Source organism: Apus apus, chromosome 6 (assembly GCF_020740795.1).
Source record: "Apus apus isolate bApuApu2 chromosome 6, bApuApu2.pri.cur, whole genome shotgun sequence".
Lineage (NCBI taxonomy): Eukaryota > Metazoa > Chordata > Aves > Apodiformes > Apodidae > Apus > Apus apus.
The window spans coordinates 29,551,356-29,578,118 of NC_067287.1; the positions used below are offsets into that span (position 1 = coordinate 29,551,356).

General features: G+C 42.3%; 2 protein-coding genes and 1 long non-coding RNA gene across 4 annotated transcripts; 2 read left to right on the forward strand and 1 right to left on the reverse strand.

Moving 5' to 3' along the window:
• The first annotated feature begins 6 nt into the window (after positions 1 to 6).
• HSPD1 (heat shock protein family D (Hsp60) member 1) lies at positions 7 to 9,974 on the forward strand. Of its 2 annotated transcripts, none has more exons than XM_051623696.1 (12): positions 7 to 23; positions 915 to 1,090; positions 3,921 to 4,173; positions 4,699 to 4,781; positions 5,465 to 5,560; positions 5,874 to 5,967; positions 6,386 to 6,554; positions 6,905 to 7,004; positions 7,940 to 8,185; positions 8,549 to 8,723; positions 9,303 to 9,481; positions 9,574 to 9,974. In XM_051623696.1, the coding sequence occupies exons 2-12, from the start codon at positions 917 to 919 to the stop codon at positions 9,724 to 9,726; spliced, it is 1,722 nt and encodes a 573-aa protein (XP_051479656.1). In that variant the 5' UTR covers positions 7 to 23; positions 915 to 916; the 3' UTR covers positions 9,727 to 9,974. The 2 variants fall into 2 exon arrangements, with proteins under 2 accessions (XP_051479656.1, XP_051479657.1); XM_051623697.1 differs by lacking the exon at positions 7 to 23 and adding an exon at positions 173 to 291.
• A 1,940-nt stretch (positions 9,975 to 11,914) lies between these two features.
• COQ10B (coenzyme Q10B) lies at positions 11,915 to 22,064 on the reverse strand. Its single transcript, XM_051623705.1, has 5 exons — positions 21,961 to 22,064; positions 19,185 to 19,331; positions 17,536 to 17,728; positions 15,181 to 15,282; positions 11,915 to 12,332 (listed from the first exon to the last, which is right to left on the reverse strand). The coding sequence occupies exons 1-5, from the start codon at positions 22,038 to 22,040 to the stop codon at positions 12,165 to 12,167; spliced, it is 690 nt and encodes a 229-aa protein (XP_051479665.1). The 5' UTR covers positions 22,041 to 22,064; the 3' UTR covers positions 11,915 to 12,164.
• A 1,085-nt stretch (positions 22,065 to 23,149) lies between these two features.
• LOC127386722 (uncharacterized) lies at positions 23,150 to 26,647 on the forward strand. Its single transcript, XR_007889956.1, has 2 exons — positions 23,150 to 23,205; positions 26,279 to 26,647. It is a non-coding gene; the product is annotated as an uncharacterized LOC127386722 (long non-coding RNA).
• Positions 26,648 to 26,763: the final 116 nt, after the last annotated feature.

Here is a 26,763-nt window from a genome sequence, read left to right on the forward strand (position 1 = left end):
GAATTGGCGGCCCCGGAACCTGGGTGGGTGATGGCGGCGGGGGCCGCGCATGCGCGCGGCGCGGCGGCAGCTGCAGCGGGCGGCGGGGCCTCCTCCCGCAGGGGCGGGCCCGCGGCGGCTATGCTGGTTCCCGGGCCGGCGGTGCGGGGCTGCACATGGGCCGGCGCCTGCGGGGGCGGGGCGGAGGCAGTGAGTGCCCAGCGCCTTCCCGCTGCTGCGCGCAGACCCGCTCGCTCAGCTCTCGGTCCGGACGGCGGAAGCGCCCGCTGCTTCACCCCCACGCCACCGCAGGTGAGCCCGGCCTGGCCCGGCGAGAGGCGCTGCCCCGGCGGGTTTGCGGGGTTTGCCGCGCTTGCGGGGGTGGCGGCGCTTGCGGGGGTGGCGGCGCTTGCGGGGGTCGCGGCGCGAGGCAGGGGCGCCCGCGCGGCCACCGCCCAGGCCCGTTGGGGCGCGCGGCGCCCGCAGCCGCCCGCGCGCGGCGAGGGGGGGCGGGTGGTCGCGAGGCCCCGGCTGCGGGGGGGCCGTGCGGGGGCCCGTGCGGGCACGCGGCCCCGCGGTGCAGCGCGCGCGGGCGGCGGCAGGGGGCGGGCGGCGCGTGACCTTGCCGTGCCTGTCCTGGGGAGGGACGCGCGGTGCGGGGCTCGGCCCGCCCGGCCCTGGGAGCCCCGGGGCCCGCGCCGCCTCCCCTCCTGCCCCGGAGCGCGGGCGGGAGTTGCGGGGGAGCGGCCGCAGCCCGGGCCTCGCCGTGAGGGTTCGGGCTGCCCGGCCCCGGCACCCGCAGCGGCTCCGTTTCTGTCAGTCAGAAATACAAAAGTCACTTGCTTTGCTTCCCGAATCCCTCTCCCGTCGTTCATTCCGGAAGCGGCTGTGTAAAATCGTAACGGTTTTGTTTTCCTCCGGGTTTCATCTCCTAGACATGCTCCGTTTGTCGACAGTGCTCCGTCAGATCAGGCCCGTGTCCCGAGCACTCGCCCCGCACCTGACACGAGCATACGCAAAAGATGTGAAGTTTGGGGCAGACGCTAGAGCTCTCATGCTGCAAGGAGTAGATCTTCTAGCAGATGCTGTAGCTGTCACCATGGGGCCGAAGGTAATGGAAGGTTTTACATTTGTTGGATGTGCCTTCTCTACTTGGTTGAAAACACCGCAGCAGAAAAGGATTTTCCCTCGGTAGAGCTGTGTGGTAGCTGTCTGCAGACCTGCCACGCAAAGGTGTGCAGACAGGCTGCTGCCAGCAGGCGTCTTCTCGGTTTTGTCACCTCAGCCGTGATAATAACGCACGTGCTTTTCACGCTAACAGATTGTAATTCATTGGGCCACTGAAAGATGCAGCATATTTGTTTAAGCAGGTTGGAGGTTATGGGAATGTGCATAATTGATTTCCATGGCTCAGATGATGGCCTGTAACAGTGAACTAGTTACATTAACTATATGTGTATCCTGAGCTGGGTTCATGTGATTTTTGTCTAAATTGTTTTACAGTTTTTTATCACTTTCTTTTGGTGTTAACAAAGTTAAAGCAACATGGAAAGTGCAGTGTTTTCAGATGATTGGTACATGATATCGTCTTAACTGAAGTTCCGTGGCAGTTGCATTCATTCATGTTGGTTACAGGACAAAGTACAGTGCGTGGTTCTCTGTAAATTCTAGGTCTTCTGGAAATCTAGCTACTGTATTCTGCATAGTCATGCGACATGCAGTAAGGCTTGAAATGAGATTCCTCTTTAAGGAAGAGGCACTGATTTTCTGTGGGCTCGTAGGAATATCTGTTCCATAAAGTAACAGCATATGCATGGTAGTTCTGAGGCTGCTTGGCATCTGTAGAGCTCATTCATTCTTGCACTTTTTTGGTGCTATTAGCTTTATTCAAAGGCAAAAATTCCATATGCTGAGCAGATAAAAGCTCAGGAACAGTGTCAGCAAACCGTGGCTGTTTCCCATAAAGGAACAAAGTTTAAGTGTAGTCAGTTAATTTAACTCAGTTTGTTGTTTTTTTTAATGAGGCTACTTTGCAAATGCCCAAGCATAGTTCTAATGCACTGGTTAAAGGGCAGTTCCTGATGCAATTCACTGTAACTTCATAGGATTTTTGTTCCAGTGTTCTCACCTTATCTGCTGTTCTCCCTATATTGTATAACTTCAGGGATTGTACTGTGATGACTGATTCTGCTTTCAGCATTTTTGAGAAATGCCACTCTGGTGAGGAAAGTTCCCTTTGGCATTGTTCTGTGTTTAGAGAAATGTGGCTTGCAGTCTCATGCAATCTTTTGATACTGTTGCCAACATGATGATTACTTTGTCAGAACTAGTTGATGTGAGTGTTTTGATTCTTGATGTGCAGGGCCGTTCAAAATGCATGTGTTTGCTGGTGGTGTTCCTTTTTTTTTTTTTTTAGAAACAGATAAAAAGTGTTTGTTGAGTACAAATTCTTCTTTAATGTGATAAGATATGAGTGGATTTTGTTGTGCTGCTCTCCTCATAGCTACCAAACAAATGTTTTAAATCTGACCATGTTGAAATAGAAAATTAAATTAGGCAAAACAAGGAGAGGCTACATGAGGAACCTAGCAGTAGTAGGATCCTCTAGAGAGACTTTTCTTACTCTGGAGCCACGTTTAGATTTAGGAGACGTGCAGGTCAAATGAAGTAGCTGTAAGAAGTCAGATTATGCATTATTTTGGTACAATTGGTCAGCTCTTTCACAAGTTCCATGTTAGTAGCTGAAGCTTTAACCTTTCCTTTGCAGTTTGTAGGGTTAGTTGTACGTGGGAAGCAGTGTAGCCTCCCGCACGGCAGGAATCCCTTGTTAGGTGCATCATTGAGGTCTGGGAGCAAGGACCACAGTGCACTGCAGTGGTAGCTGCTTTGTGGGAGTCCTTAGCCAGATGCTAGGCACTCATCCAGCCTCTGGCTGGAGCTGAAGCCACACGGGAACACCATCAGCTATGGCAGTGTCACCCAGGAGAAACCTGGAGCAGACAGACCAGGTGAAGGGACTTGTGCAGGGTCAGCCAGGAGTGACAGTGGTGAGGTGAGGCAGTTCCTCTCCTTTCCCCTCTCCCAGCAGCTCCAGCTGTCGGGGTAGCTGAAGAGTTTCAGGGCAGCAGCTGACCAAGGTGGCTCCTTGCATTTCTGCTGCCTCCAGCTTGAACTGGACATGATTGATTGCAGCAGCTATTCCAGTTATTGAATTCATCGGGGAACAAGCAATTCTGTTGTGCAGATGCATCATCTGCCCTGTGTTCCCCATGCAGTCCATAGTTGCCCAATTTAACTGTCTGTATATGGTGCATAGGATATTCCAGCCTTTTAGTTCAGTGCAAATATAGGCTAAGAGAAGAGCAGCTTGTAAATTTGCAACCTTTGAGTAATTATTGCAACACATTAACACAGATTTAATAAGTATTTTCTGTTCTCTTTTTGTAGTCACTTATGAAGTTTATAATTTTCTGCTTTTGTTAATTTTTTTCAGAACATGCAACTCATTGAGCTTTGTATTACTGGTTTTTGATCACAAACTTTTTATTGTGATTTGTTGGAAATTGTGCAAAGTCAGTGCAGTTTGTTGCTATATTTGAATTTTAGGGGAAGAGATCAGTGTTGGAGGGAATCTCTTCAACTGTATCTCTAAGGGCAGTATGATTTCAGTTACAAACTTCTGAGCCTGTGGTATTAAGCGTTATGGCTTGGGAACAAAGTGTCATTCTATGAAACTATGAAACTTTGAGTATTTTTTTCAGTTTTGCAGAACTTGAGTAAAGCCTGTGCTTGAAAAAAGTTCCAGCTGAAAGCTCTGTGGAAGGGGATGTTTCTCTTCGGCTATGGCTGATCAAAATTATTTTAATCTTCAGTTGAACTGTTCAAGTAACTTGCTGTGGATTATGTGGCATTGATGTCATATTTCTTCTTTGTCATTCTAGGGAAGAACAGTTATTATTGAACAAAGCTGGGGAAGTCCCAAAGTGACAAAAGATGGTGTGACGGTAGCAAAAGCAATTGACTTAAAAGACAAATACAAAAATATTGGAGCCAAGTTAGTTCAAGATGTTGCCAACAATACAAATGAAGAAGCAGGAGATGGTACCACCACTGCAACAGTACTTGCACGTGCTATTGCCAAGGAGGGCTTTGAGAAGATCAGCAAAGGAGCTAATCCAGTAGAAATCAGGAGGGGTAATGTTTTTTGCCCTTCTATTCAATATTTAATCACTGTCTTTCCACATTCAAAATTTGACTGGCTTCTGGAGTAGGTAGTCTCCTTTGAAGAGCCACAAAAAAATTTCTATGAAGCACGTGTAGAAAACTTGTTTCAATTATGTTACTTACTCTGAAAAATTCTTTTTTAAATGATTTTACTGGTTTATATGCAGTTACCTTGTTTAATTTGTCCTAGGTAAACTCCAATTAAAGCCATCGCTGCATTTAATTAATTTCTGATTAGTATATGAATTCAGTGGTGCCATGTAAATTAATGTGTCAAATTTTGATCATGACTATGTAATGCAGTTGCAAAAAATTATCACTAGGTACGCAAATGACACTGTGGAACTGGAACTGCCAGTCTCTTGGTTATAAATGTGCAAACTTGATGAGTATTTGAGACATGGACTTTGGTTTGGAACTTGTCCTATTAGTGGCTTGGGGTATTTTTCTGTGCTGTACACCTCATTCACTCACAAGTATTCCATTCATCTTCAGGCGTGATGCTTGCAGTCGATGCCATCATAGCTGAGCTGAAGAAGCTGTCTAAACCTGTTACAACTCCAGAAGAAATTGCACAGGTAACACAAAAAAATTAAACTAAGTTTACATGTCTGTTTTTCAGAAAAAGTTTTGTGAAATCAGGTGTACGAAGTTAGGTTGTGCATGTGTGACAGCTGAGTGTTTTTCTTTATATATCAAGATTAAGAAAATGAAATTGTTTCCAATGAAACATATTCTGGAGTTATTTAATACTACCAGTATTCTGCCTTGAACTACACTTGCTAGAAGTGAGTTCACAAGTAGGTACTTTTCCTCATCTTCAGGTTTCATTCCAAAATGTGGTCCTAAAACATAAATTAGTGTACTTGGGAAGAACTGATGAGATGAGAGATGTGTCTGTGGATAGGAGGTGTTGGCAGACTTCTCAGGGTGTGGCAGACCTGCTGAGGGGGGTTCAGGTTCAGGTGGGTGCCCAGCTGTGTTTCAGGCACTAGGTGTGTTGGCCTCACAGTGTATTTCTGCCCATGGCTGCAGATGCAGGTGGTCTGTCCGTGCTGCAGGAGCACGGGATCTGACACAGTACTTGAGCTGCTAAAGAACTTCTGATGGAGCTTGTGGGTCCTGGTGTGGGTGTGCTACAGCCAGCTGCCCTGTCTTGTCTGGAAGTGTGGGAATTGAAAATGGTTGTTCTGATTTTCTTTATAGTGAGGCAACAAATTGTATGTATGGTGAAATGAGGGGAAATGGTTTACTGTTTCAGGTTGCCACGATATCGGCAAATGGCGATCAGGAAATTGGCAATATAATCTCTGATGCAATGAAGAAAGTTGGACGAAAGGGTGTGATCACTGTCAAGGTGAGAACTGGCCAACATTTGGACAAGGTGCAAAGCACTCCGTTCTCTTCTCCAGTTAGGGTTGTTTTTTTGTGCCACGTGATGTAGCTGCTGCTGCTGCACACATAAGGTATCCTACCATAATTCCTCCCTCCCCAGCTCCTTTAGATCAGGATTTGATTGCTGTTCCCTCTTGCAATCCCTTTATTTTTGAAGGGAGGCACGTAAAACTTACGTGCAAAGCATTTCATTCTGTTGTGCATAGTATGCTGAAACTAGTGCTTTTGGTAGTAAATTGGGTTTTTTAATGTGGACTTTCTGGCATTTTAAACAGGATGGAAAAACTCTAAACGATGAATTGGAAATCATTGAGGGTATGAAATTTGACAGGGGATACATCTCTCCGTATTTTATTAATACAACCAAAGGTGAGTTAACAATAATTTATATCAAATACCTTACAGTGGCTCTTGTAGCTTAGAAATAACAGCACCTGTTATAAAGACTTTACAGTCTGTTACACCGTGTACCACAATGAATAGGAGGGGGGGTTCTTCTGCATCAAAAACTTTTAACTCTTGGTAAAAGCTTGGGAGTCTGGGGGGTTTTTCTCTTCTCTACTAGGTGGGGACAGTGCCCATGCTAACATCAGGCTGGCCCTGCAACACTCCAGAACCGTGTAGAATTGCAAGTGGAGTTTGGAGAAAACAATGTGTCTTTTTTTTTTTTTTTTTTTTTCCCAATGGTGTTGAAAAGTGAAACAGTTTCTCCGAAGTAGCTCTTTAGGACTATGCTTGATATGTTTTTATAATTGAATTGTTCAGGTAATGCATGTTGTTTCTCCAGGGCAGAAATGTGAGTTCCAGGATGCTTATGTTTTAATCACTGAAAAGAAAATTTCTAGTGTACAGTCCATAGTTCCTGCTCTTGAAATTGCCAATGCTCAGCGCAAACCTTTGGTCATTATTGCTGAAGATGTTGATGGAGAAGCACTCAGCACTCTAGTCTTGAACAGGTGAGGCTTAAAATCCAAATGTTTAAACAAATTGGGTTTTTTTGCGTTTTCAACCATTTAAAGGAATGTATACAACAGTAGGTAATTGTATTTCATACAGTGTAGCACTGTTGTATGTTCTCTTCCCAGTACGAAAGAAACAGCAGCTTCTGTATGTAGCTGTACTTTGCATCAGTTTGGACAGTTTCAGTTGTTTCCTAACTAGATTTTGAGCAAAATCAACTCTGTTGGTAGAGGTCTCTTTGATTGCTTGGTTGTAAGAGCTGCACTGAAATAACTGGTTTTAGTAACTAGACTCATTCTCTGAACACATGCCATTAATGTTGCTATCTTTGAATTCTTCTCTTCAGACTGAAGGTTGGTCTTCAGGTTGTTGCTGTAAAAGCGCCAGGTTTTGGTGACAACAGGAAAAACCAACTTAAGGATATGGCAATTGCTACTGGTGGTGCTGTAAGTGACAATGTTTTCATGCATTTTTTGCGCTAAGAAATGCTAATGGTTTTGAAGGAGGAAAGGAATGTCTAATTTTAGGTCCATGATGGGTATTTCCTGTGTTGCGGGCTTTATCCTTTTTTTTGCTGAAGTGTCACAGTGACTAGTATTTGAATCTTTGGTTTGGTTTGGTTTTTTTGGTTTTTTACAATGCAGATACTGATATTGCTGTGTAGAAGAGCACTAACCATGAGCCGTAGGTTCTTCTGACTGACTGAAGTTACACATAGTTTTCTTACAGCATTTAGGTCATTAAAGGGAAGGAGGAATTTCAAGTACATTTCTGAGAAATAGCCAAGCTTTCTTGCTGCCTTATGAAAACAGTTGTGTCTCAGTTGCCCAGACTTGAGTATAGCAAATATAATTGGTTGGAATAGACTGGGAAATCTTATTTTGTACTCAACTTCTCCAATAGTTGATGTGCACATTAGTGTCCCTTTATGTGACTTTTGTACACACTTCAAAATTATATTGTGATACTGAGATCCAGAGGTAGTTAATGAAATAAAACTTAATCTTTAAGCCAAATGGAGTACAAAGTAAAAAACTCAGCAAACTCTATTCTGAAGTCACTTTATTGTCAATATTCATAACTTCTCAAAATACAGGAAGGACTCTGTAACACAGCTCTAATTTCCAGGCACTTTGGATCAGTGAGTTACATGAATCTGTCAGAAATGAGCAGTTGGGAGCTGCCTGTTCTGCCAGGGCCTGTGTGAGGTACCTGTGTGCTTGGGCTCTGTTAGGAGAAGGGAAGAGTTTTATTCAACTTGGCTGCAGTAGTGTGATTGTTTTGCACTGGTAGCTTGCTCTGTGAGTTCTTACTGTCTATACATAAAAAGTTAGTGTCTGGAGAAGCTGTGAATTCCAACCTTTCATGTAACTTGTTTCAGGTGTTTGGAGAAGAGGGTTTGAGCCTAAATGTGGAAGATGTTCAGCCTCATGACTTTGGTAAAGTTGGAGAGGTCATTGTGACAAAAGATGACACCATGCTTCTAAAGGGGAAGGGTGAAAAGGCTCAAATTGAAAAACGCATTCAAGAAATTATTGAACAGCTAGAAGTTACCACAAGTGAATATGAGAAAGAGAAACTGAATGAGCGATTGGCCAAACTCTCGGATGGGGTAGCAGTATTGAAGGTGAGAAGTTAAACTTCCTGGGAAAGGGGCAGTATCAGTCCTTCATTGCTGATCTACATTACAACTGTGTGTCTTGTAGTCTTAGCAGTTGATTTGGGTAGGGAGCTTGGCTTCCTAACAGTGCTGTGCTTTGGTATAAAGGACTTGATGAAGTAATAACTACAATGGCATTTTTAGGATTCTTGAGTGCTGAGGTAGAAGAGAACGCTGCAGGTGTGGGAGGGCACGGGTTTGTGTTTTGGTGCTTTGCCAGTTAATGGCTTAAGGTGGCTCTTCAACTTTGCAGCAGCAGTTCTGTTGCCATCACTGCTCTCCCACCCAGGCTCCCTGTGCAGGCCTTGACATGTGGCTCACTTACTGCAGGTTGGTGGCACGAGTGACGTGGAAGTGAACGAGAAGAAAGACAGAGTTACTGACGCACTGAACGCCACGCGTGCGGCCGTGGAGGAGGGCATTGTTCCGGGCGGCGGCTGTGCGTTGCTTCGCTGCATTCCAGCATTAGATGCCTTAGCTCCAGCCAATGAAGATCAGAAAATTGGTAAGTAAAGTACTTGAACGTTTGTGTGCAGGTGTTGAGAAGAGACTTCTTTCTGTCCTGAGGCTTTTAGTGAGCGTTTAGTTACTTTATCTTGAGAATCTCATATCCCCTTGGTATGGCAGTCTCTGCTTTGCAGAGGGATGGAGCTGTCACTGCCACCCTGACCTGGATGTGAAAGAATCAGTAGCAGTAAAAGCATTAGTACCCCCTGCAAAGAATTGCAGGCCTTTAAAGGAGAAGCTGACTGTTGACAGCCATTGCAAACAGACATAAAAATCTAAGAAAGCTTAAGAGATTGTGTGGCAAAGCAAATGGATAAAGGATTTGTGCCATGTGACAGTACTCTTTACTACCTTTTGCAGAAGTAAAACCAAAATGTGAGTGAATATCCTTTAGATTTCATTTGTTGACAAACGTCAAGTAGCAGAGAAATGTTTTCTCTGGAACTGATAAAAATGGTTTCTGTTCCTGCTCAGGGTTCTTCCTTTTCTTATTGATGATCTGCAGCAGATGAAGGCACATATTGGCAGTAGGAGTAGTGTATGGAAGATGTGATTCTAAACATCCTTTTCTTTTCAGGCATTGAAATAATAAAGAGAACACTGAAAATCCCAGCCATGACTATTGCAAAGAATGCAGGTGTTGAAGGATCATTGATAGTTGAAAAAATCCTGCAGAGTCCATCAGAAATTGGCTATGATGCAATGCTTGGGGACTTTGTAAATATGGTAGAAAAAGGAATCATAGACCCAACAAAGGTAACCTAAAATAGTCTTCCATTTTCAGCTTTCCTTCCTCCCAGCTCACATGACAGTCAGCAGGTATTAAGTTACTTCTTCCCTGTTTTTAGGTTGTGAGAACTGCGCTGATGGATGCTGCAGGCGTTGCATCTCTCTTATCAACAGCAGAAGCAGTGGTGACTGAAATTCCCAAAGAAGAAAAGGAGCCGGCAATGGGAGGAATGGGTGGGATGGGAGGAGGGATGGGAGGTGGCATGTTCTAATTCCTGGGATGGGGATGCATCATGAGCTGTGCTGTTGGAGACTGACAGTTCTGACTTCCAACAAACACAGGTATCAGTGCAGGAGGGTGGATAGTGACTGAAGTGAGGGTGGTGTTTAAAAGAATCACTGTAACCATCAGTTACTGGATTTCATTTAACACACGTGTAATTGTTTACAGTCATTGTCCATGCCTACAGATAATTTATTTTGTATTTTTTGAATAAAGACATTTGTACATTCCTGATAACTGGGTGCAAGATCCATACACCAAGGTCCTGATTTAAACTTAATTAAGGCACTTGATATTCTGTTTCAGAATTTATTGGTGCTTGCCAGTACTAGGAAGAACTTGGAAGCCACTGTGCGTGAGTCTAGACAATTATGTACAAAGTAGGCAAATATGCAGTTATGTGACCTTTATGTAATAAACTGCTCAAAAGTTACAAAATGTATCACCTTATTCATCTGCACACCAAGCCATAGTCACAGGAGAGCCTTTACAGCCTCCTGCTTCAAAGTTTTACTAGAAATCTGAGACTGCTCCCGCTAGGAAATGTTCCTTTGTTGAGAATGTTTCTCAGAAATACAAGTTACTTGAATTTTTGTAAGAAACACCTAAGCTGAACTGATGCTACAGTTCTTTGAAACACTATAAACAATGCTATGCAAGTAAGGCATGGGCACTGACTTTGTTTTGCCACATTTATACGGCTTGTTTTGTGAGCTGGAACAGGCCTAGAGCATCCCTCTACTGCAGGAGGGAAAGTACCCTGAGGGTAAGAACCAGGTAAGTCAGGCTTTGCTGAGATAAAGGTTGTGGGGTTTTAAAATACTTCTGTTCAGCTGTAGTACATGGTTACCTCCTTGCCTTGAGGCTTCCAGTCTTGTCTTCCAGCATTCTAGTAATGGGCTCCAGGATTTTGTTTTTATTCTTTTGCACTAGATACTGTTTTACTCTTAAAAATTACAGCTTCATTTGCCACCTACTGTTCTGACACAGCTGATGACATTGATGTGTAAAGTCTTCTCTGCCTGGTTTTGAGCTGTTTTCCAAGCTTCAAGACAGTGGTGTTACCAAACGTGTATGTTTTTCTGATTGTCTTAACAAAGCTCCTTACAACCTCAATGCTGTAAAACTGACCTCTTAATCCAGCTGTCACTTTCCCCAGCTTCCTGCCTTTAATAATAACTATCCTTCACATGTAGCATCTGTGAAATTTGAATTGTTTTTTCTGGAAAACTATGTAAATAGTCTGAAACTGCTTCAAGTCTGTCTTTGTCATGTTCTTCACCTTCCTGTGCTATTTAACACAATCTTCTGTAGTAGCCATGTTGATGACAGATGCTTTGGAGAAAGGACCAGCTTCAACACCTGACCTGAAGCTTCACCTAATTTCAGTAAGGAAATCTGCTAATGCAAGGCACATTCTTTCAGACTGGAGAGGGAATATTCATGTTAGGCATAAGAACTACTGAAAATTGAGTCAAGACGGCTAGTACCATCATACTAATTAAATGGAGTATGGTACTGAAAACCTGAGAACTAAGGTTTACCTTTGTTGTATGCTAATGATGACTGGCTTTGGGTGTGCTTGTCTGCAGTAAGTGGAGGACATAGTGTTCCCTCCTGTCAGGGAGGGCAGTGCTGTGGTACAGTGTTGTGCATCCCTGTCCTAGCTCTCAAAGGGGTAACAATTACTTGGTTTCAAGTTGTGTTGGAACAGGAAGCTGATGATGTATTAACAATGTGCAAAAGTGGCAGGTCAGCAAGCTCAGGCTGCTAAACGTTACTAGGAACTTGCCAGTGGCCAGAGCCCAGGCAGCTTATGCCCATGGGCTGCAGCTAGAACTGCTGCACTCAGCTTACAGTACTCCTCACCTCACATGTACCCCTTCCACTTTCTAAAAACTCAGAAGTGTTCAGGCTGTTTTTTCTATTGCAGTTCCTAGTCAGAGTTTAATAGCAGCTGGAGACTCCTGTCATCCACTTGGATTAAAAACAGCTGCTGCTCAATACCTGACAAACTTCATCCTCCCCAAAGCCAGAACGTCAGTTTCCTTCGCCTTGGCCAGAATTGGCTGTTCAGTTACATTCACATTACTAATAAACTTGAGTTAATATGTTACAATGATGAAAAAACAATAGCTTGGAGAAGGCAAAACTTAACACTGTGACTACACAAGCCATTTAGCAAGTTTCTAAACGTTTATACCTTGTGTTAGAGTAGCTGCCAAGTGTCTGTCACTCATAACAGTTTAAGTTGCAGTTGATTGTAGCTTGAACATTCTGTATAGATCTGGCTGAATGGGTGTGTTTTGTACAGAATGAAATCACAAAGCTCAGATAATAAATAAATGCCCCAAAGGAGCAGCATGGCACCCCTTGTACAAACAAAGCTATAAACAAGTTCGTAACAGAAGTTGTTAGAATTTTCTCTTATGTTTGATGAACTTCATGAAGCATTAGCTCCCGAGGTATACTTGTTTCTGGGCCATGGAGTTTGGATGCTCTTCTTTCAAAGGCAGCTACCATCTGCTTTACCACTTCATCAAAAAATAGCGTAGCAAGTTTTGAGTGTAGAAGTGAACGAAATTCAAAAGAAACCTGTTTAAGAAAATAAAGAATAATTATTTTTCCTTTATCTATTGTGGTAAAATGCTGTTGCACACAACTTCATTAAAGATCTCCAATTGATCTGCAAGTAAGGCATTAAAAGGGGTGAGCATGTCTGTAACAAAAAGCTTTCTTCCTTGGCCAGAGAACTGTCTCCCTGAGTTCTCCAACCAGAAGAAGAATTTTGTTCAGTTCTCTGAAGTAATAATTTCCACTTAGATGAACTATCTTTTTTACTTAACAAAAGATGCATCAGAAAACACACACAAAATATCTGAGATAATTAAAAAAACCTGGCAAACACTAACTTACTTATGTGCACACAGAGCTCAGCTGTGCAACAGAAGTTGGCATAAGAAGATTCTGCATGGCAAGACAGCTGACTTACAGGTAAGCTGCAGCAAACCCAAGAGACATTTACAAGCAGCTTGGAATAACAACATTTTAAATGTCTTTCCATCTTGGTAACTGTAGCAATTTACTGACAAAAGCTACAAGTTTGCTCCTGTGCGCTGTATCTCCTGCCTGAACACCAGCAGTGTCAGTGTACACACACTGGTGAAGTCCTCTGTACCAAGCTTCTACGTTTTATTTTTAGCTACTGAGTCTTGCAGTTAAACTGAAACTTCTGCAGCAGTTGGTTAGCAGGGAGTTTGCTTTCTCTCTCCACCCTCAAAAGAAAAGTCCACTTCTGTGTCAAATAGCCTTAGATAGCTTTTGTGCTGTGCTGGCCTTGCTGTAGTTAAATAACACTCCCCTATGGCTATGGAATCACATTGTTTTGGAATATGCAGCTTCCTGCAATGATTACGATCTTTCCAGGAAAATAAATAGGTTGCTCTTCTGTGATTTTTATCATCATTCCTGCTATAGCATGTGTTTTGGATTGAGATTTAAGTACTTTTGTCATTCCTGAGAAATTGGCCAATTAAATGACAAATGGAGCAAATACAGCTTCTCTCAAGTTGCTTATGAGTAATGCATATTAACTGGAAACAGTAGCACAAGTAATTAAACTACTTGGACCTTAACGGTAGCTTCATTTACATTTGCATGACCTCAGGCATCAGTAAAAAGACTGTGCCTTTTGAAAGTCTGAGAGCTGTCACTTAAAGCACTTAAAGTGTTCTGCAGAGCCAGGATAATGAGTTTGGCATCATTATCAGTAACTACTTAAACACCTGAGGTACAGTAATCCCCAAAGTTTGCAGATGATAAAAATGGTGGTGTGCTTCCATCTCTATCAGGCTGGCAGCACAGTGATACAGTAGCTTGAGGGAACCAGCATAACCCAAAACGCAAATTACATTTTCTAAAGCAAACAAGCATTCTTGAAATCAAAGGGTTCTCTTGAATATTAATAATTGCACAGCATGGTCTGAGAATTTTGTTGTGAAATATTTATCATCCCTATCTGCACAGGCCAAGACAAGTAACACAGCAGGTCAGTAAATAGCAAGGACAAGAGGCCTTCAGGTCTTGCCTTTGTGAGGCAGCCCCCAGCTCAGCTGTCTACATGCTTCTGCTACCTCAGGATGAGGTTAGCAGTCAGAAGCATTGACAGTATTTCCCCAATAAAGTGAAAATGTCTGTTTCAAGTCCAGTTTGGACTCTCTTAAACTGAAGTTCTTGACCTAAATGTCAAGAGAGCTTTGGGGGAGAGGAGGAATGGGACAAAGTTTTCCCTACAAACTCAGTACTTAGATTACAGGGTTTAAACACTTGCTAATTCAGGTTTTCTCAACTGATGCACAGCTTGGGTTAAAAGCTAACTTATGTACTGGTAAGCAGCAGGAACTGGCACTTGCCCAGAGAAATTCAAATACCTTGACCAAATAACATGTGAACACCATTGGCAAATCCTATGAGAAATGTATTTTTTTGAGTGCCCATAGATTCATTTTTACTGTGGAAATACATAAAGTGTGATACAAGAATAAGCTGAAAGTTATTAACCCAGTGAGAGTAACACGCCATTTTACAAATGCTGCAAAAGCTCTTTTTTCTATTTACATAATTTTAAAAGCAGGTTATCCCAGTAGATGCAGCAGGAATCAACCCATTTCTGTGTACTTTTGTGGCCTGTTCCAAACCCCCACTTAGTTACCTGCTCCATGCACCACCTACTCTTAATGCTGGAAAATGTAAGATAGAAATGTGATGATAGACTGAAGAGATGGAAAAGCAATAGCTTGCGTGGAAAACAATCTTGTCTGGGAGTAACAGGCTAAATCAGATACTGGTATTAAAGAGTAATACTCTTGAGCTGCAGTGATAGCCCCTCATAGAGTAAAAGACCAAAAATCTCATATGCCTATTATAGAAGAAAGGAGGAAGACTTAAACTACATGAAAGAGTAAAACTGGAAGCCAGGAAAATAAACTGACCAAGCTGCAGGCCAACGAGGACAAATGGGAGAACACCTACTTTCTGCTACCAAGAGCACTTAGGTTGTAGAGTAATTAAAGGAAATAACGTATGTTTAGTGTTTCTCCTTTTGTATTTGACTGTCTAAAAACTTCAGCATGGTTAGAATTGTATGGTGAGAGATACCATTCCTAGACTGTTTCATGACAGTTGTACACCTCAGAAGACTCCTATCTCTAAAGGACAATGTAGTGGTTTCCATGTGGTAAAGCTTGTTAAAACAAGAAAAAAATATAGTAGTGCCTAAAGCTAATGATAACTGGTTTTCCGTGCATGCATGTTTAAAAAAACTAGTACCAACCATTAAAAACAAATAAACAAGAAAACCTCCACACCAACAAAAAGCACAGTTTGAAGATAATGTTCCTATGCCCTGTTCCTAGCATCTGGTAGTCTTAATTACAATACTTACTGAAAAATCCAATGTACATGTCCTTGGGTAACCAGGGATACCTGGGCTTAAACGCCACACTGTTTCCAAGTGATGAAATAGTTTTCCATCTGTGCAGGATGCCTAGAACAAAGTTTAAAAAGTTAAGCTACAATTAGGCTTTTACAGATGAGACAACTTGATATTACTGCAGTTTGCATTTGCATTTTATTAGACAGTGCAGGTCACAGCATGGTTATTCTTATAGTGCAGCCAGCATAAGATATTATTTGCAATGTCCTTTAAAGCAAAATAATGTAATGCCTTTTAAAGGAGAGGAAAAAATCCTGTGTTGGGAGTCATAAAATGGGTTTCTAGCATAATGCATAGAACATCAAAATAATGCTAGTGCTACCAGAATTTGGAACAACACTGTTTTAAGGAAAGGATATGGATATTTACTAGTTTGGTTTGTTTGTGGGTTTTTTTTCATGACATATAGAGTATTTCATATACTGGTACATGGACTGTTAAGTCTTGGGCTACAGGAATGCTTCACATCAAAGAAATCCTGAACACAAAATGTATAATAGAAAAAGATTGAAAAATACATATTTCAAAAACATCCACATACATAATAGCACTATTTTTTTAATTTATATTTCTATAACTGTTTTTCACAGGTCTTACTGTTGCCACTAGCAGCTCTGCTCCAACAGGACTACCCTTGGTGAATAGGTGTTGCTTGTGGTTTGAAAGCTGTGCTAAGGTAAGCCATCTCAAAGACTCAGCAGCAGCACAAAAATATCTATGTTTTCCTGCCCAGGAATTAGGTGCTGTGCCTTGCTACTTCTGAGGCAGAAAGGGGAGGAGTACAGGAAAGATGAGACACAAAGAGCTGGGCTTGCTTTTCCTGTTGCTGCCAAAAGGGCAGGAAGATTGGGAAAAGTGCCAATGTGTCCCCCTTACTCCCAGCCTTATGAGTAGTGAACTCTCTCCATGCCTTCCTGTGTGGCAGGAGCTGCTGCTACCCTCTGTTTTTCCCATTGCTCAAGTCTTGCTACAATAAGCAACAAATGGTGCTCATTTTGTGACCAGCAGTAGCCTGCTATGCCAGACCACCTGCACACTGCCTGTGCCTGGAGTTACTTCTGAGGACAGTGAGGTAGTCCAAGCACACAGTTGCCATGGAAAAATAATCCCAGCAGAAAAAAGGCTAGTAAGTCTCAGTAGGAGAAAAAACGAAGAAAGTTATTCTCGCTACTTTCACGGTCTTTTCTGAGACAATAAATTCTCTTTTGAGTGAATTAGAGGGGGAAAGAGTTGATAAGCCAATCTTACAGCTATGAAAGCAAAAAGCCAGTCTTGCCAAGGAAGAGCAGAAAGGAAAAGCAATCAGCATGTAAAATGCAGATTTTCCATTGTAGCTCTTCAATGTTCTTAGAAAGGGAGAAAGATTTTTCTTTCCAGAATAATAAGTACCTTGAATAAAAGCACATTGCACATTCCCTTTCCAATTCATGTCTCCCCTCTACTTAAGAAACCCAATGTCTGTTTTGAGCAATGTCTCTTAAGAGGAAGCCTAGAAAATAACAGTGCAACAGGCTATCCAAACAATTATCTGGAGCAACAATCAAGTGTTATAATTCCACTAATCACTCAAAAAAAGAGTTAAGATTTGACACATGAAGGGGAGAGGCAGTTTTGCTGCAAGGAATCTGTTCTGAGCTGTTCCTAACCAAAACAGAGTTGAATATATAAGGCAGACTAGTCAGAAGATCCAGACAATTTAAATTTTCTTCCTTGACATTTTTAATTACTGCTCTTAAAAGGGTGAAAGGCGAAATACAACAGCTTTTCTTCTGAACAAATTAATTCTAAAAAATGAACTTCAAATCCAATCTACTCTTATATCTTCTCTTCAATACCCTGAGTAGCAAGTTGTTCAGCAGACCATACACTTAAGACTTATTGCATTAGCTAGGTAAAATTGTCAGAAGAAAAGCAATGACAAATACTAATTTTGCTAAAGCATCAGAAGCTACGTTGTCAAAGGTAACTTTTAAGTCAGTATTAGTTTTGCATTTAGAGAGGCTTGGACAGGATTCTAACAACAACAAAATCTTCATTAATGGCTGCTAGTTTCTCCAGCAAAAGAAAATTAAAAAGCAATTCCTGCCACTTCCCCCCCTCATTTGGCAGCTTAAGTTTTAATAGCCCATTCAAATTCTCTGCAGTTAACCTAAGTCTTTAAAGAAAAGTAACACCAGTTTTGAGCCACACAAAGCACTTGCATCATCAGTTTTGTTCTGAAGCAAGACCTTCCTGGAATATTCATATTTCAACAAGCAAAGGTTACAGGAAGTTACAGCTAAGAAAAAAGAAAAAAAAGGTTACCTTAACTAGATGTGGTCTCACTAGGGTAACAACTGATGTGTACCTCTCCACTACAGGAGGGAATCCTATTTCTAGCTGTGCTTTGCAGTATCCAGAGCGCTTTGATAAGATATCTGACTTTTTACACCAAGGTACAAATAGTTTGTAGTTCTCCACAAGAGCAACAACTTCATACATTTCCTGCATAGAATACCTGGAAACAAAAATATGAACACTACAGTTACAAGGTATTTTAACTTCAAATTCAGTATTTCAAAGTTTCAAAGACAGTATGAATGGCATAGGCAGTTTGGAAGGTGAACACAGTCACCTGAAAGCACTACCACTGCTTTCGGAAATGAAAAATGCAGCTTTGGTAATTAAAGAGAAGAAAGTAATACACTGGTAGAAGTCTTTGCATAAAGAAGCAAAGTACCACACAACACGCAGCAGTGAAGTCAGTGAACAGTGAACCTGGTGTCTGCTACATGCTGCAGTATCAGGCAAATATGCCTACATTTCACATGGAAAAATAGTTCTTTCCAGTATATCTGTATTTTCTTTTGGGTAGATCTTGGATGTTCTACATGAAAAATCCGTACTTTATGGCTACCAAGAAAAGGTGTATCAAAACTAAAGTACTATATTTCATTAGGTTTATTTAAATAGAGAAACACTACTTTCCTTATTTCAGCCCAAATAAAAAAGCTTAATTTAAAAAATGGCAAAAACTCACAGCATCACAGAATGGCTGAGGTTGGAAAGGCCCTCTAGAGGTCATCCTGTCCAACCCCCTGCTCAAGCAGGATATTGAAATCACATTAAAGAATGATGGCAACATTTTAGTGTATTCTGTGCTAACATGGCAAATTACAGAGCCATGATTTTTAATTTTTAGTTTTGACTCAGAAGGGTTCAAGCACATGCCTAATTCCATGTGTCTAAAATGAGGCATACGTTCCACAGTGAGTGCTATTGGACAACAGCTCTTTTTAAATGACTGTGCAAAATCTGTTGCATAATTCAAGAACTATCATTTAACTGAGCATTAAACATAGTAAAAAAAATAATGCTAATACAGAAGTAGTTCATACGATTGTGGACCAGGGACTGGGGACAGATCCCAGTCTTGCCAAGTCAACTGGAATTTTCCCACTAGCTTTAATAAGGCAAACAGGATTTCAAAATGTTTTCAAAGTGCTTATGTTTCTCCATCACACAACTAATTATTTTCCTTCTTTTAGAGAAAGAAGAAAATCTTGAGAAGTTAAAAGGACGACGTAAGGTAAGCACATATTTGGGACAGAAGGGAACAAATTGAGCTTTCACAGCTCTTGGTTTATTCCCATTTCACCAGAAGAAATTAATAGTGTATTCTCCCCTTTCAGGGTTGGTTTTGTTTTGTCATGGAATAGGATTATTTCTGCTGTTTCTTTCTACTGAGCAAGAGTTTTGGGTTCGTACATTTTTTGTATTCAATTCCAGACTGAAAAAGCCCATTCTCTACAAATTTTGAAAGTCAAAACTCCTTTCTAGTCTCCAGTTGGGCAGAGTCATAGGGGCATGTGTCTTCAGGGATGCTGTTTTTGAACTTACGGTATTTTGCATTAATTACAGCAAACACAAAACTGATAAGCACATAAAGTCTCTTTCCACACTTCAATACAAACCCTATAATTCTTCTTTCAGAATATTCTTTTCTTTTATTCACTAGTGGTGCAGCAATGTCAAAGAAAGTTCTTGAAAAGGTATGGCTCATTACAGGTACTTGCAAAGGAGAAATTCTGGTCATTAGAATACCACAGGAAGCCAAGTGCCTGAAACAGTGAAAATGCTTTTAGATGCATTTCATATCAACAAACAACACATTCAGGTGAGATAATCTGTTGTAAAGCATTCCAGAAAATGCCAGGCTCAGATGGAAAAACAAAGGCTTGTAGAAACTATTAAAACCATAAGGGAGACTTTTTTTTTTTTTCTTTCCTCCCTTAGGAGAGACTAAAAATAGCCCCTAGTCTCAAGAAAGGTAATTGGCAGAGTAAAATATAAAGGCCCTTTTTAAACATTGGCTCCATGGCAGCCTGAGTTCATGTACAAGCCTCATATGCACTTCATTTGCAGAACAGGCTTAATAGCAAAATCAAGGCATAGTCTGCAATACTTTACACTTTTGGAATGCAAAGAAGAGAAGGCTCCACTTGCAGATACAAAGTTGAGCTGTGCTGTAAGCCCTCTGCTGCCATCCTCCTAAGGAGAGTTTCATTTTGAAGGTCCTTTCAGAAAGTGCATTACTTACCCAGCTTCCAAAATTTCCTCCAGAAAACATAATGCAAAACCTTGGACACAATGTTTTCATAAATAAGCCTTAACAAATTACCTTTAAAAATGCTAGTAATATGATTGCACCTCAGTGTTCTCTATGAATATCTATACTAAAATTAACAAATATTCACTGTCATTATTAGGATTGTTCTGCTATGTTATTGATTTTTGCCTAGATTAAGTCAGTTAAGACACAAAATGCTACCTCAAAAGTTCTGATTTTTGAGACCAGGAGGTAAAAAATGCCACTATGTGCGATCAGTGATTGTACAAACACAAGCTAAAATGCAACCTGGGTCTTTCACTGTCCTTTCTCTAATTAAACAAGCAGGACAGTAGGTCGACCTTAAAACTCTTTAGACAACAAACTCTGCAAATGTTTGCAACTGTATCTCAAGTCTGTTTTTTTCCACACAGACTGGACAAGACTGTTAAGGAAAAGCACTGCTGTGAGCGAAATGCTGGAAGGGTGCCAGTATGTTGTAGCTGCCTCAACCAGATTCATAGAAAGTGTTCAAATGTTTCGATCAGACCTCACTCTGGAGAGCTAATTTAAATTACCTTCTTCATCAGAAGCTAGGAATAGTACACAGTCCAAACGAGCTCCCAGGCTTCTTCTCTTTGTTTTGTTTGGTTTGTTTGTTTGTTGTTTTTTTTTTTTTTTTTTTTTTTACTGTAATGCTATGCCAGTTTGTTGTTTCATACAGTTTTATCTAGACTTGTTTCAGCTACAAGGCTGAAAAACAATCTCTACAAATAATCTTTTATCTGCTGTAAGACAATATCCATTTCACAATGATCCTGCCATCCTAGGAAGGCAAGGTTAAGAGAGGTTGTAATGCTAACAAAGATGGTGAAACTTCATCTCTCTCCAGATTTTATCTGAAGAAAAACAGACACAGTGAGAATGTGCTGGGCTTAGTCCCAGTTCAGGAAAGCCTACCTCTTCAGGAAATCACAAAAACATGGATTTCAGTGGAACATCACACATGTTTTTGTGAACCCGATCAAGGCCACAGAAGAAAAGCCAAGTCCATACTAGAGTTCAGACAGACCTATGACCTCTGTGTTTATCCCCAGACAGTACTACAACTGTTCCCACTCACACAGCTCTTACTGGCATTGTTCAGTTCCTGCCACTTGCTGCTTTCTCTCTAAACATTTAGGCACTGATCACAGTATCACTTGACTTCCCTGACCTGAAAGGGAAGCATTTTCTGCTGTAAGGTGTACACACCTAAGTGATCTATAGTCAGGGATTATTTTTAATAGCCACAATATTTTCTAAGCCTAAAGACTAACATATTTTTGAAAAACAAAAACAAGGGATCTGGAACTCCTGACTACACAGACTGCCAGAGGAATTTCGTTTACTGTTATCTCAACTGTTACTTCCATAAGTTGAGTGATATCTTAGGGCTGTTTTATGGTCTGCGAGACATGAGCTGATCTCATTCAAATCCTTTGTCGACAGCTCTTCACATGCCCAAAAATGACTGCTAACAAGTCTCCTCATTAGCATCTCAGTCTGAATAAGCACAGGAGACTAATTTACCGCCCGAGTCCTTGAAGTCTGCTCCTGGGCACAGCGAGGGGTCTGCCGCCCTGGCAGCCCCTCCAGGATCTACACAAATGAGGACTGCAAGGCATCAAAGCACACCCCGCTTCAACCAAGGCTACAACGTGCTGCACCATTTTGGATTCAGCCTGCCCCCGCTTCACGCCAGCTGCCGAGTCTCTTGCAGCTCTCACTACTAACATTTTCAAACTTCGGTTGCAACCACTCACTTACACCAAACGCCTTTCCCAGTGATTGATTTTCCCCTCAATCCAAGACTCCACTAAACCACCCCAGGCTTCCCCAAAGCCACCAGCTTGTCCCGGGGCAGCGCCCTCGCTCCCCGGGGCTCGCCCAGCGCGGCCCCGCGGGCTGGAGACCGCGCCTTCGCTCCGGAGCGTAACGAGGGTCTGCGCGCCCCCGGCGGCTGCTCCCGCCCCCGGGACCGGCCCTGCCCGCCGCGCCTCGGGGCTCCAGCGGGGCCGGCCACCCGGTGAGCGCGGGACAGCCGGGGCGGCGGGGTCCCGGCTGCCGCCCCCGCGCTCGCTCCGCCTCGCCCCGCGTACCTGACAGCGGCCGCGCCGGGCGGCGGGGCGGCGAGCCCTCCCGCCAGGGCCCTACCGAGTGCCCGCCCGCTCCGCGCCATCCTGAGGGACCGCGCCGCCCGCCCCGCCCGGCGCGCCCCCGCGCCCGGACCTATAGCCGCGCGCCGGCCCGCGTCACGCGCCGCGGCGGGGGGGCAGTCACGAGACAGCCCGCGGCGCGCGCGGGGGGAGGAGCCGCGCCTCACCCGCCACGTGCTGCCGCCTCGCGCCGCGCGCCGCGCGTGGCAGCCGCGCGGGCAGCGCTGCCGGGTGCGGCCAGATCGTGCCGGGGGTGACATCAGGGCTGGCACGGAACCTATGTCCGTAAACCCGCGCTTTTCAGCGCTTTTCCCGACTTCGCTGCTGTGCTGTTCGCCCCCTGACGTAACTCTTGCAACTTGGTGGTATCTACGCATCCTGAGTTTGAACTTTTGCCTGTACTGCTCTGGCAGGTAAAGAATGGGACACGTTGGCAACCGTGTCTCTTCAACTGCGTGATGAGCCCTTTCCCGCTCAATTAAAGGCAAGTAGAATTTTACATGTGATGCAAATTAAGCTCCTTTAGTTAAAGCAGTTGAATGTTAAATACATGGAAATTGGTATTTCTGAGCAAAGTAACAGTTCAACTCTGTAAGGCCACAGACACATCCTTTTACAAGAAGTCCTCCGTATGATGATGTGGGTGTCCTGGCCATTAGCAAAGCCGCTCATTAAGGAAGAACACCACCAGTCTGGATAGTTGAAACTAACGGGAGCAGCTCGTCGCTCTGTCCCATTAGGCTGTGGTGATTTTTAGATAGGCTGTCTTGTACCATGTTCCTCATATTGAACTTGATAAAAACCAGAAAGTTTTAAAAATCTCTGTGTTCTCCAATGTGGGAGAAAAACAGCAAAGCCAGAAATGCTTATTAACACTAATCTCATCTGCGTGTTTTGCCACTTTTCATCAGAGCTGCTCGTATTTGCTGGCTTCTGTGTTTGTTTGGGAACGTGTTCTGTGTCTGTTCTAGCTTGCTTCTGTGGGTCTGGAGTTACCTGTTACAGTCTTTAGCATTTCTTGGTGGATTTAATCTCTTGAAGGATCAAGTGCTGAGAAGCACAAGATGATGAATGTATGAGGGAACTCGGAGATTATTTTTGTTTAATTTTTTTTTTTTTTTCTTCCCTTGGTAGACTCAGAAATAACAGTTCTTACACCTTGCTTGATACCTGCTTGTTGGAAAAGAGGTTTGTATTTCCTAACTTTGACAGGAAGAATGGACCAAATATTTAATACCAGAGAGATGCAAGACCTTTCTGATATACCAGAAAGAGCCATGCTGTATGACCAAAAAGAACTTTATTTCCTAAATGCTATTTTTGTAACCCCACCATGATGAGAAAAGGTTTATCTTACATCTGTTTATGAGGTTTGTACCATCTTAAAAACATCTAAGGATTTTAAGGACCAGAGAGATAGTGTCAGCCTGTTTTAAAAGCAGGGTATTTTTTACACAATACATTCAGTTGTTTTCTTGTAGATGACTGAACAGGGAAGCTACTTTAGTATGTTCCTTTGGCAGCCAAAGATCTGCAGTGCAAAGCAAAAATAAACCCATTGTATTTCTGTTTATGAAGGAGTTTTGAATGATACTTGCCACTGAAATACCTCAGAATCTCTTGCAATCACACACTTAGGCTGGGAAGGATGATCTCCAAGCATGGGAGATTGCTAAGTTGCAAGTTACATGATTCACAGGATGTAGTTAGGAATTAAGGACAGATCCACTTGGGTAGATTCACTAGGAGCTACAACATAAAAATCAAGAGAATTTTCTTGCATTTCATATGGCACCAGTGAACTGGGTGTTTCTGGCAATAATAAAGTACTTGGCTGTAAACCTGTTGTGCAGAGGCTTAAACTTGTTACGCCTTCATAAGATTTTGATGGGCCTGTCCACCTCATACTCACTTATAGCCAGTTTTGAAATCCAGCTGCTCTGTTCATACCGTGTCCCCTTTCCAAAACAATACAGGCCATATTGATTAAACTTGCCAGCATTGACAGACAAAGTAGGGGTGGCTTGTGTTCAGGTTACACACATTTCTACTGTGCTACAAAAGACAAAGCAGCCCTTGTTCAAGACCCTCCAAAAAGTTTATCATCCAAAGTGTATGTGTTTTTTGTTTATTTGTGGTTTATTTTCTCACTGGATTTTCGGTGTGGAAAAAGGATCCTTTCTACCTTACCACATCTTGACAGCAGAAGCAAAAATGGGACTTGAAGAGATTTTATTTAATGCTAGTTTTTTCTTTTTCATGTTGTGTGAGAAACTTTTAAGTTTCTGTGAAGTTGAAAAATAGCTGCTGCTGTTACGTATTTCCTCTCCTTAAGACTTTTTGCCCTTATCTTTAATAGACACATGTCAGTAAACTGTCCCTGCCACGTGATCCTAAGGTAAATTGAAGGGCTGGGAGTTCAGACCAGGTTTGTGGCTTTTTGCACAGTGTGTCAGTTCATTGTGTAATTCTTTATAGTGTTGGGTGTGGGGGAAAAGTGAATACAAATAAAAGGTTTGGAAGAATCAGTGGGAGGAGGTAGTCAGAAGCGTAGCTGGGCAGGCCAAGTGGCTGGATACTCCTTTCAGCAGCAGTTCCAAGCTGGCTGTGTGCAATTGGACCCCAATCTGTTACATAAAGCAGGACTTCACACGTCTGTAACATAGGTGCAATTCCAGGTATACAAGGCTTATGGGCTCTTAAATCCAATTTGTTTCCCATCCATATAGGTATCTCCACGAAGTGTATGCACATGTGTATGCAGGGGGAAAGGGATGGGACCTTGGGCAGGCAAAATAGGACTGGTAACCCACTAAATTACTACTCTGTCCTTATCCTGTGGAAGCTATGCAACAGAGATATTGGCAAAGGCAGAAGTACATATTCAGGGCTTTGACCGGCAGACAGAGATCTGAGAGCAGCATGCAGAACTGGGGGGGAAGAAACACAAGCAGAATGCAGTTTTTGCACTGCTTCATCACAGCACAGTTCCTGTTGGCTCTCACCACTGAACCTGCCATTTCTGTGGGAAGTGGAAAATTCCAAAACTACTATTTTAAAATTCCTTGGGATCACAACTCCTGAGCTCAGTTCTGTTTAATAACAGAAGAAATGCAATACTGCAACTGTTCTGCCTAACCTAAGTTGGAACTCAGGCTGAAGAAACAAGAGAAAGTTACTGCAAAGTGATCTTCATGGTGAACCCAAGCATGTGACATTTACTTAAAATAGTTACATGCATTAAATTATTGCAGCAGGGAATTAGTGTCTGCCTTGACGTTATTCTCACATGTCCCTGAGCAGCTCAGTAAATATCTCCTTTTTTGGCCTATGGGTATGTGCAAGTGCATCTTTCTAGAAAAGCAGAACTTGAGTTTAATAACACAAAGAAAAAGAAGGTGCTGTGCACCTTCAAATGGCAGTCTCTCTTAGGAACACTTGAATAAATACATGTAGTTATCTAAAATGCTACAAGCAGAACTGTCCAGTGAACTTCTCCATGCTAAGCAATACAAAGCAAAGACAGATGTACAGATCAGTTTATCAATGCAACATACATATTCACATAAACACACAGCCTTGGCTTTATTTACTTTTAAGACAAACCTCAAAAAGCTGTAATGTGAACTACCAGCTTTCATAAGGGGAATTATTAGTGAGTAGTGAATGTGGGTTTTGACATCATGTATTTATTGCCCTTTTTGCAAATAATTTATGTTTTTCCTTATTGGCACTTCTCACGTTGACTCAATTTTGTTGGTTGCAAAAGCTTCTGAGGAGATTAGAAACTTGGCAGCTGTACAATAAGACTGCATGGAAATACATAAGCTATACAAGATTACATATTAGATTACTATGCTATGGAGATATAATTAACGTGTTCTATGATTAAGCAATCATGAACTTTGAACTGAGGCTGTGTGGCCAGCCTTGATGTTTTACTTAGGTTTGTGCTTACTACTGCTAGAAGTTAAGAGAATAAAAAATTAGCTTGCTCACACTTGGCTATGAGGGAGATTTTCCAGGGCTTTGCATGTGGACAGAATCAGTCTCATTCAGTTATGATGTGTACTGGAGACGCTGATGTTGAAATATGCATATATATTGACAGAAAAATAAAGTTCATAGTTTCCAAATGAAACACAGAAGTTGCATAAGAACAGTTATTGCAGAACAGCTAAACATTTCTTTTGACTTTTCCCACCTAGGACATGTTTCATAAACTGCAGATCATATCTGATCACCTCCTTCTCCTTTCTAGACCATGACAAGTTTGCCATGTCTTTGTTGAGCTGCAGCGTACCAAAATGAACTCCACCGTCATGTTCTCCATCGATGGCTTCGACTGTGCCAAGTAATAAAGTGAAATTATTGCTTTCCAGGTTTCCTATGCAATGTCACTTCTAGTGGCCAGAATTAGATTTCACTTCCTCTGCAGCAACATGGTGCTGCTGACAGGCATTTAGCTTTGCTTAGCCATCTACATGTGATCACTTTATGATTATTTTGGCTATTTTGATTTCATATACCTGATTTCAACTTCCAATATGTAGTGGTTTTTTTGTTATTAAAGTTCACCTCTTTGATCTTTGTTTATTTCTTGTATAGATCAATAAAAGATGATTCTGAATTTCTTCTTCTACCTGCTAGTGGCATTTGCCAGTTTGGTGTCACTTGCCAATTCTAGAAACACATCTTCCGTTCCCTCTTTTAAGCCATTACTAAAATATTGATTAGCCTTGATCT

What these genes read in the sequence shown, in the direction of transcription:
- HSPD1 (XM_051623696.1), top strand. Translation starts at nt 917, where the DNA reads ATGCTCCGTTTGTCGACAGTGCTCCGTCAGATCAGGCCCGTGTCCCGA. An exon ending in TTTTATTAATACAACCAAAG is followed by an intron (nt 5,968 to 6,385) that starts GTGAGTTAACAA and finishes TTGTTTCTCCAG; the next exon opens with GGCAGAAATGTGAGTTCCAG. An exon ending in AGCACTCTAGTCTTGAACAG is followed by an intron (nt 6,555 to 6,904) that starts GTGAGGCTTAAA and finishes TCTTCTCTTCAG; the next exon opens with ACTGAAGGTTGGTCTTCAGG.
- COQ10B (XM_051623705.1), bottom strand. Translation starts at nt 22,040, where the DNA reads ATGGCGCGGAGCGGGCGGGCACTCGGTAGGGCCCTGGCGGGAGGGCTC. An exon ending in TCTGAAAGAAGAATTATAGG is followed by an intron (nt 17,729 to 19,184) that starts GTTTGTATTGAA and finishes TTTTGTTTCCAG; the next exon opens with GTATTCTATGCAGGAAATGT. An exon ending in CATGTACATTGGATTTTTCA is followed by an intron (nt 12,333 to 15,180) that starts GTAAGTATTGTA and finishes TTTCTTAAACAG; the next exon opens with GTTTCTTTTGAATTTCGTTC.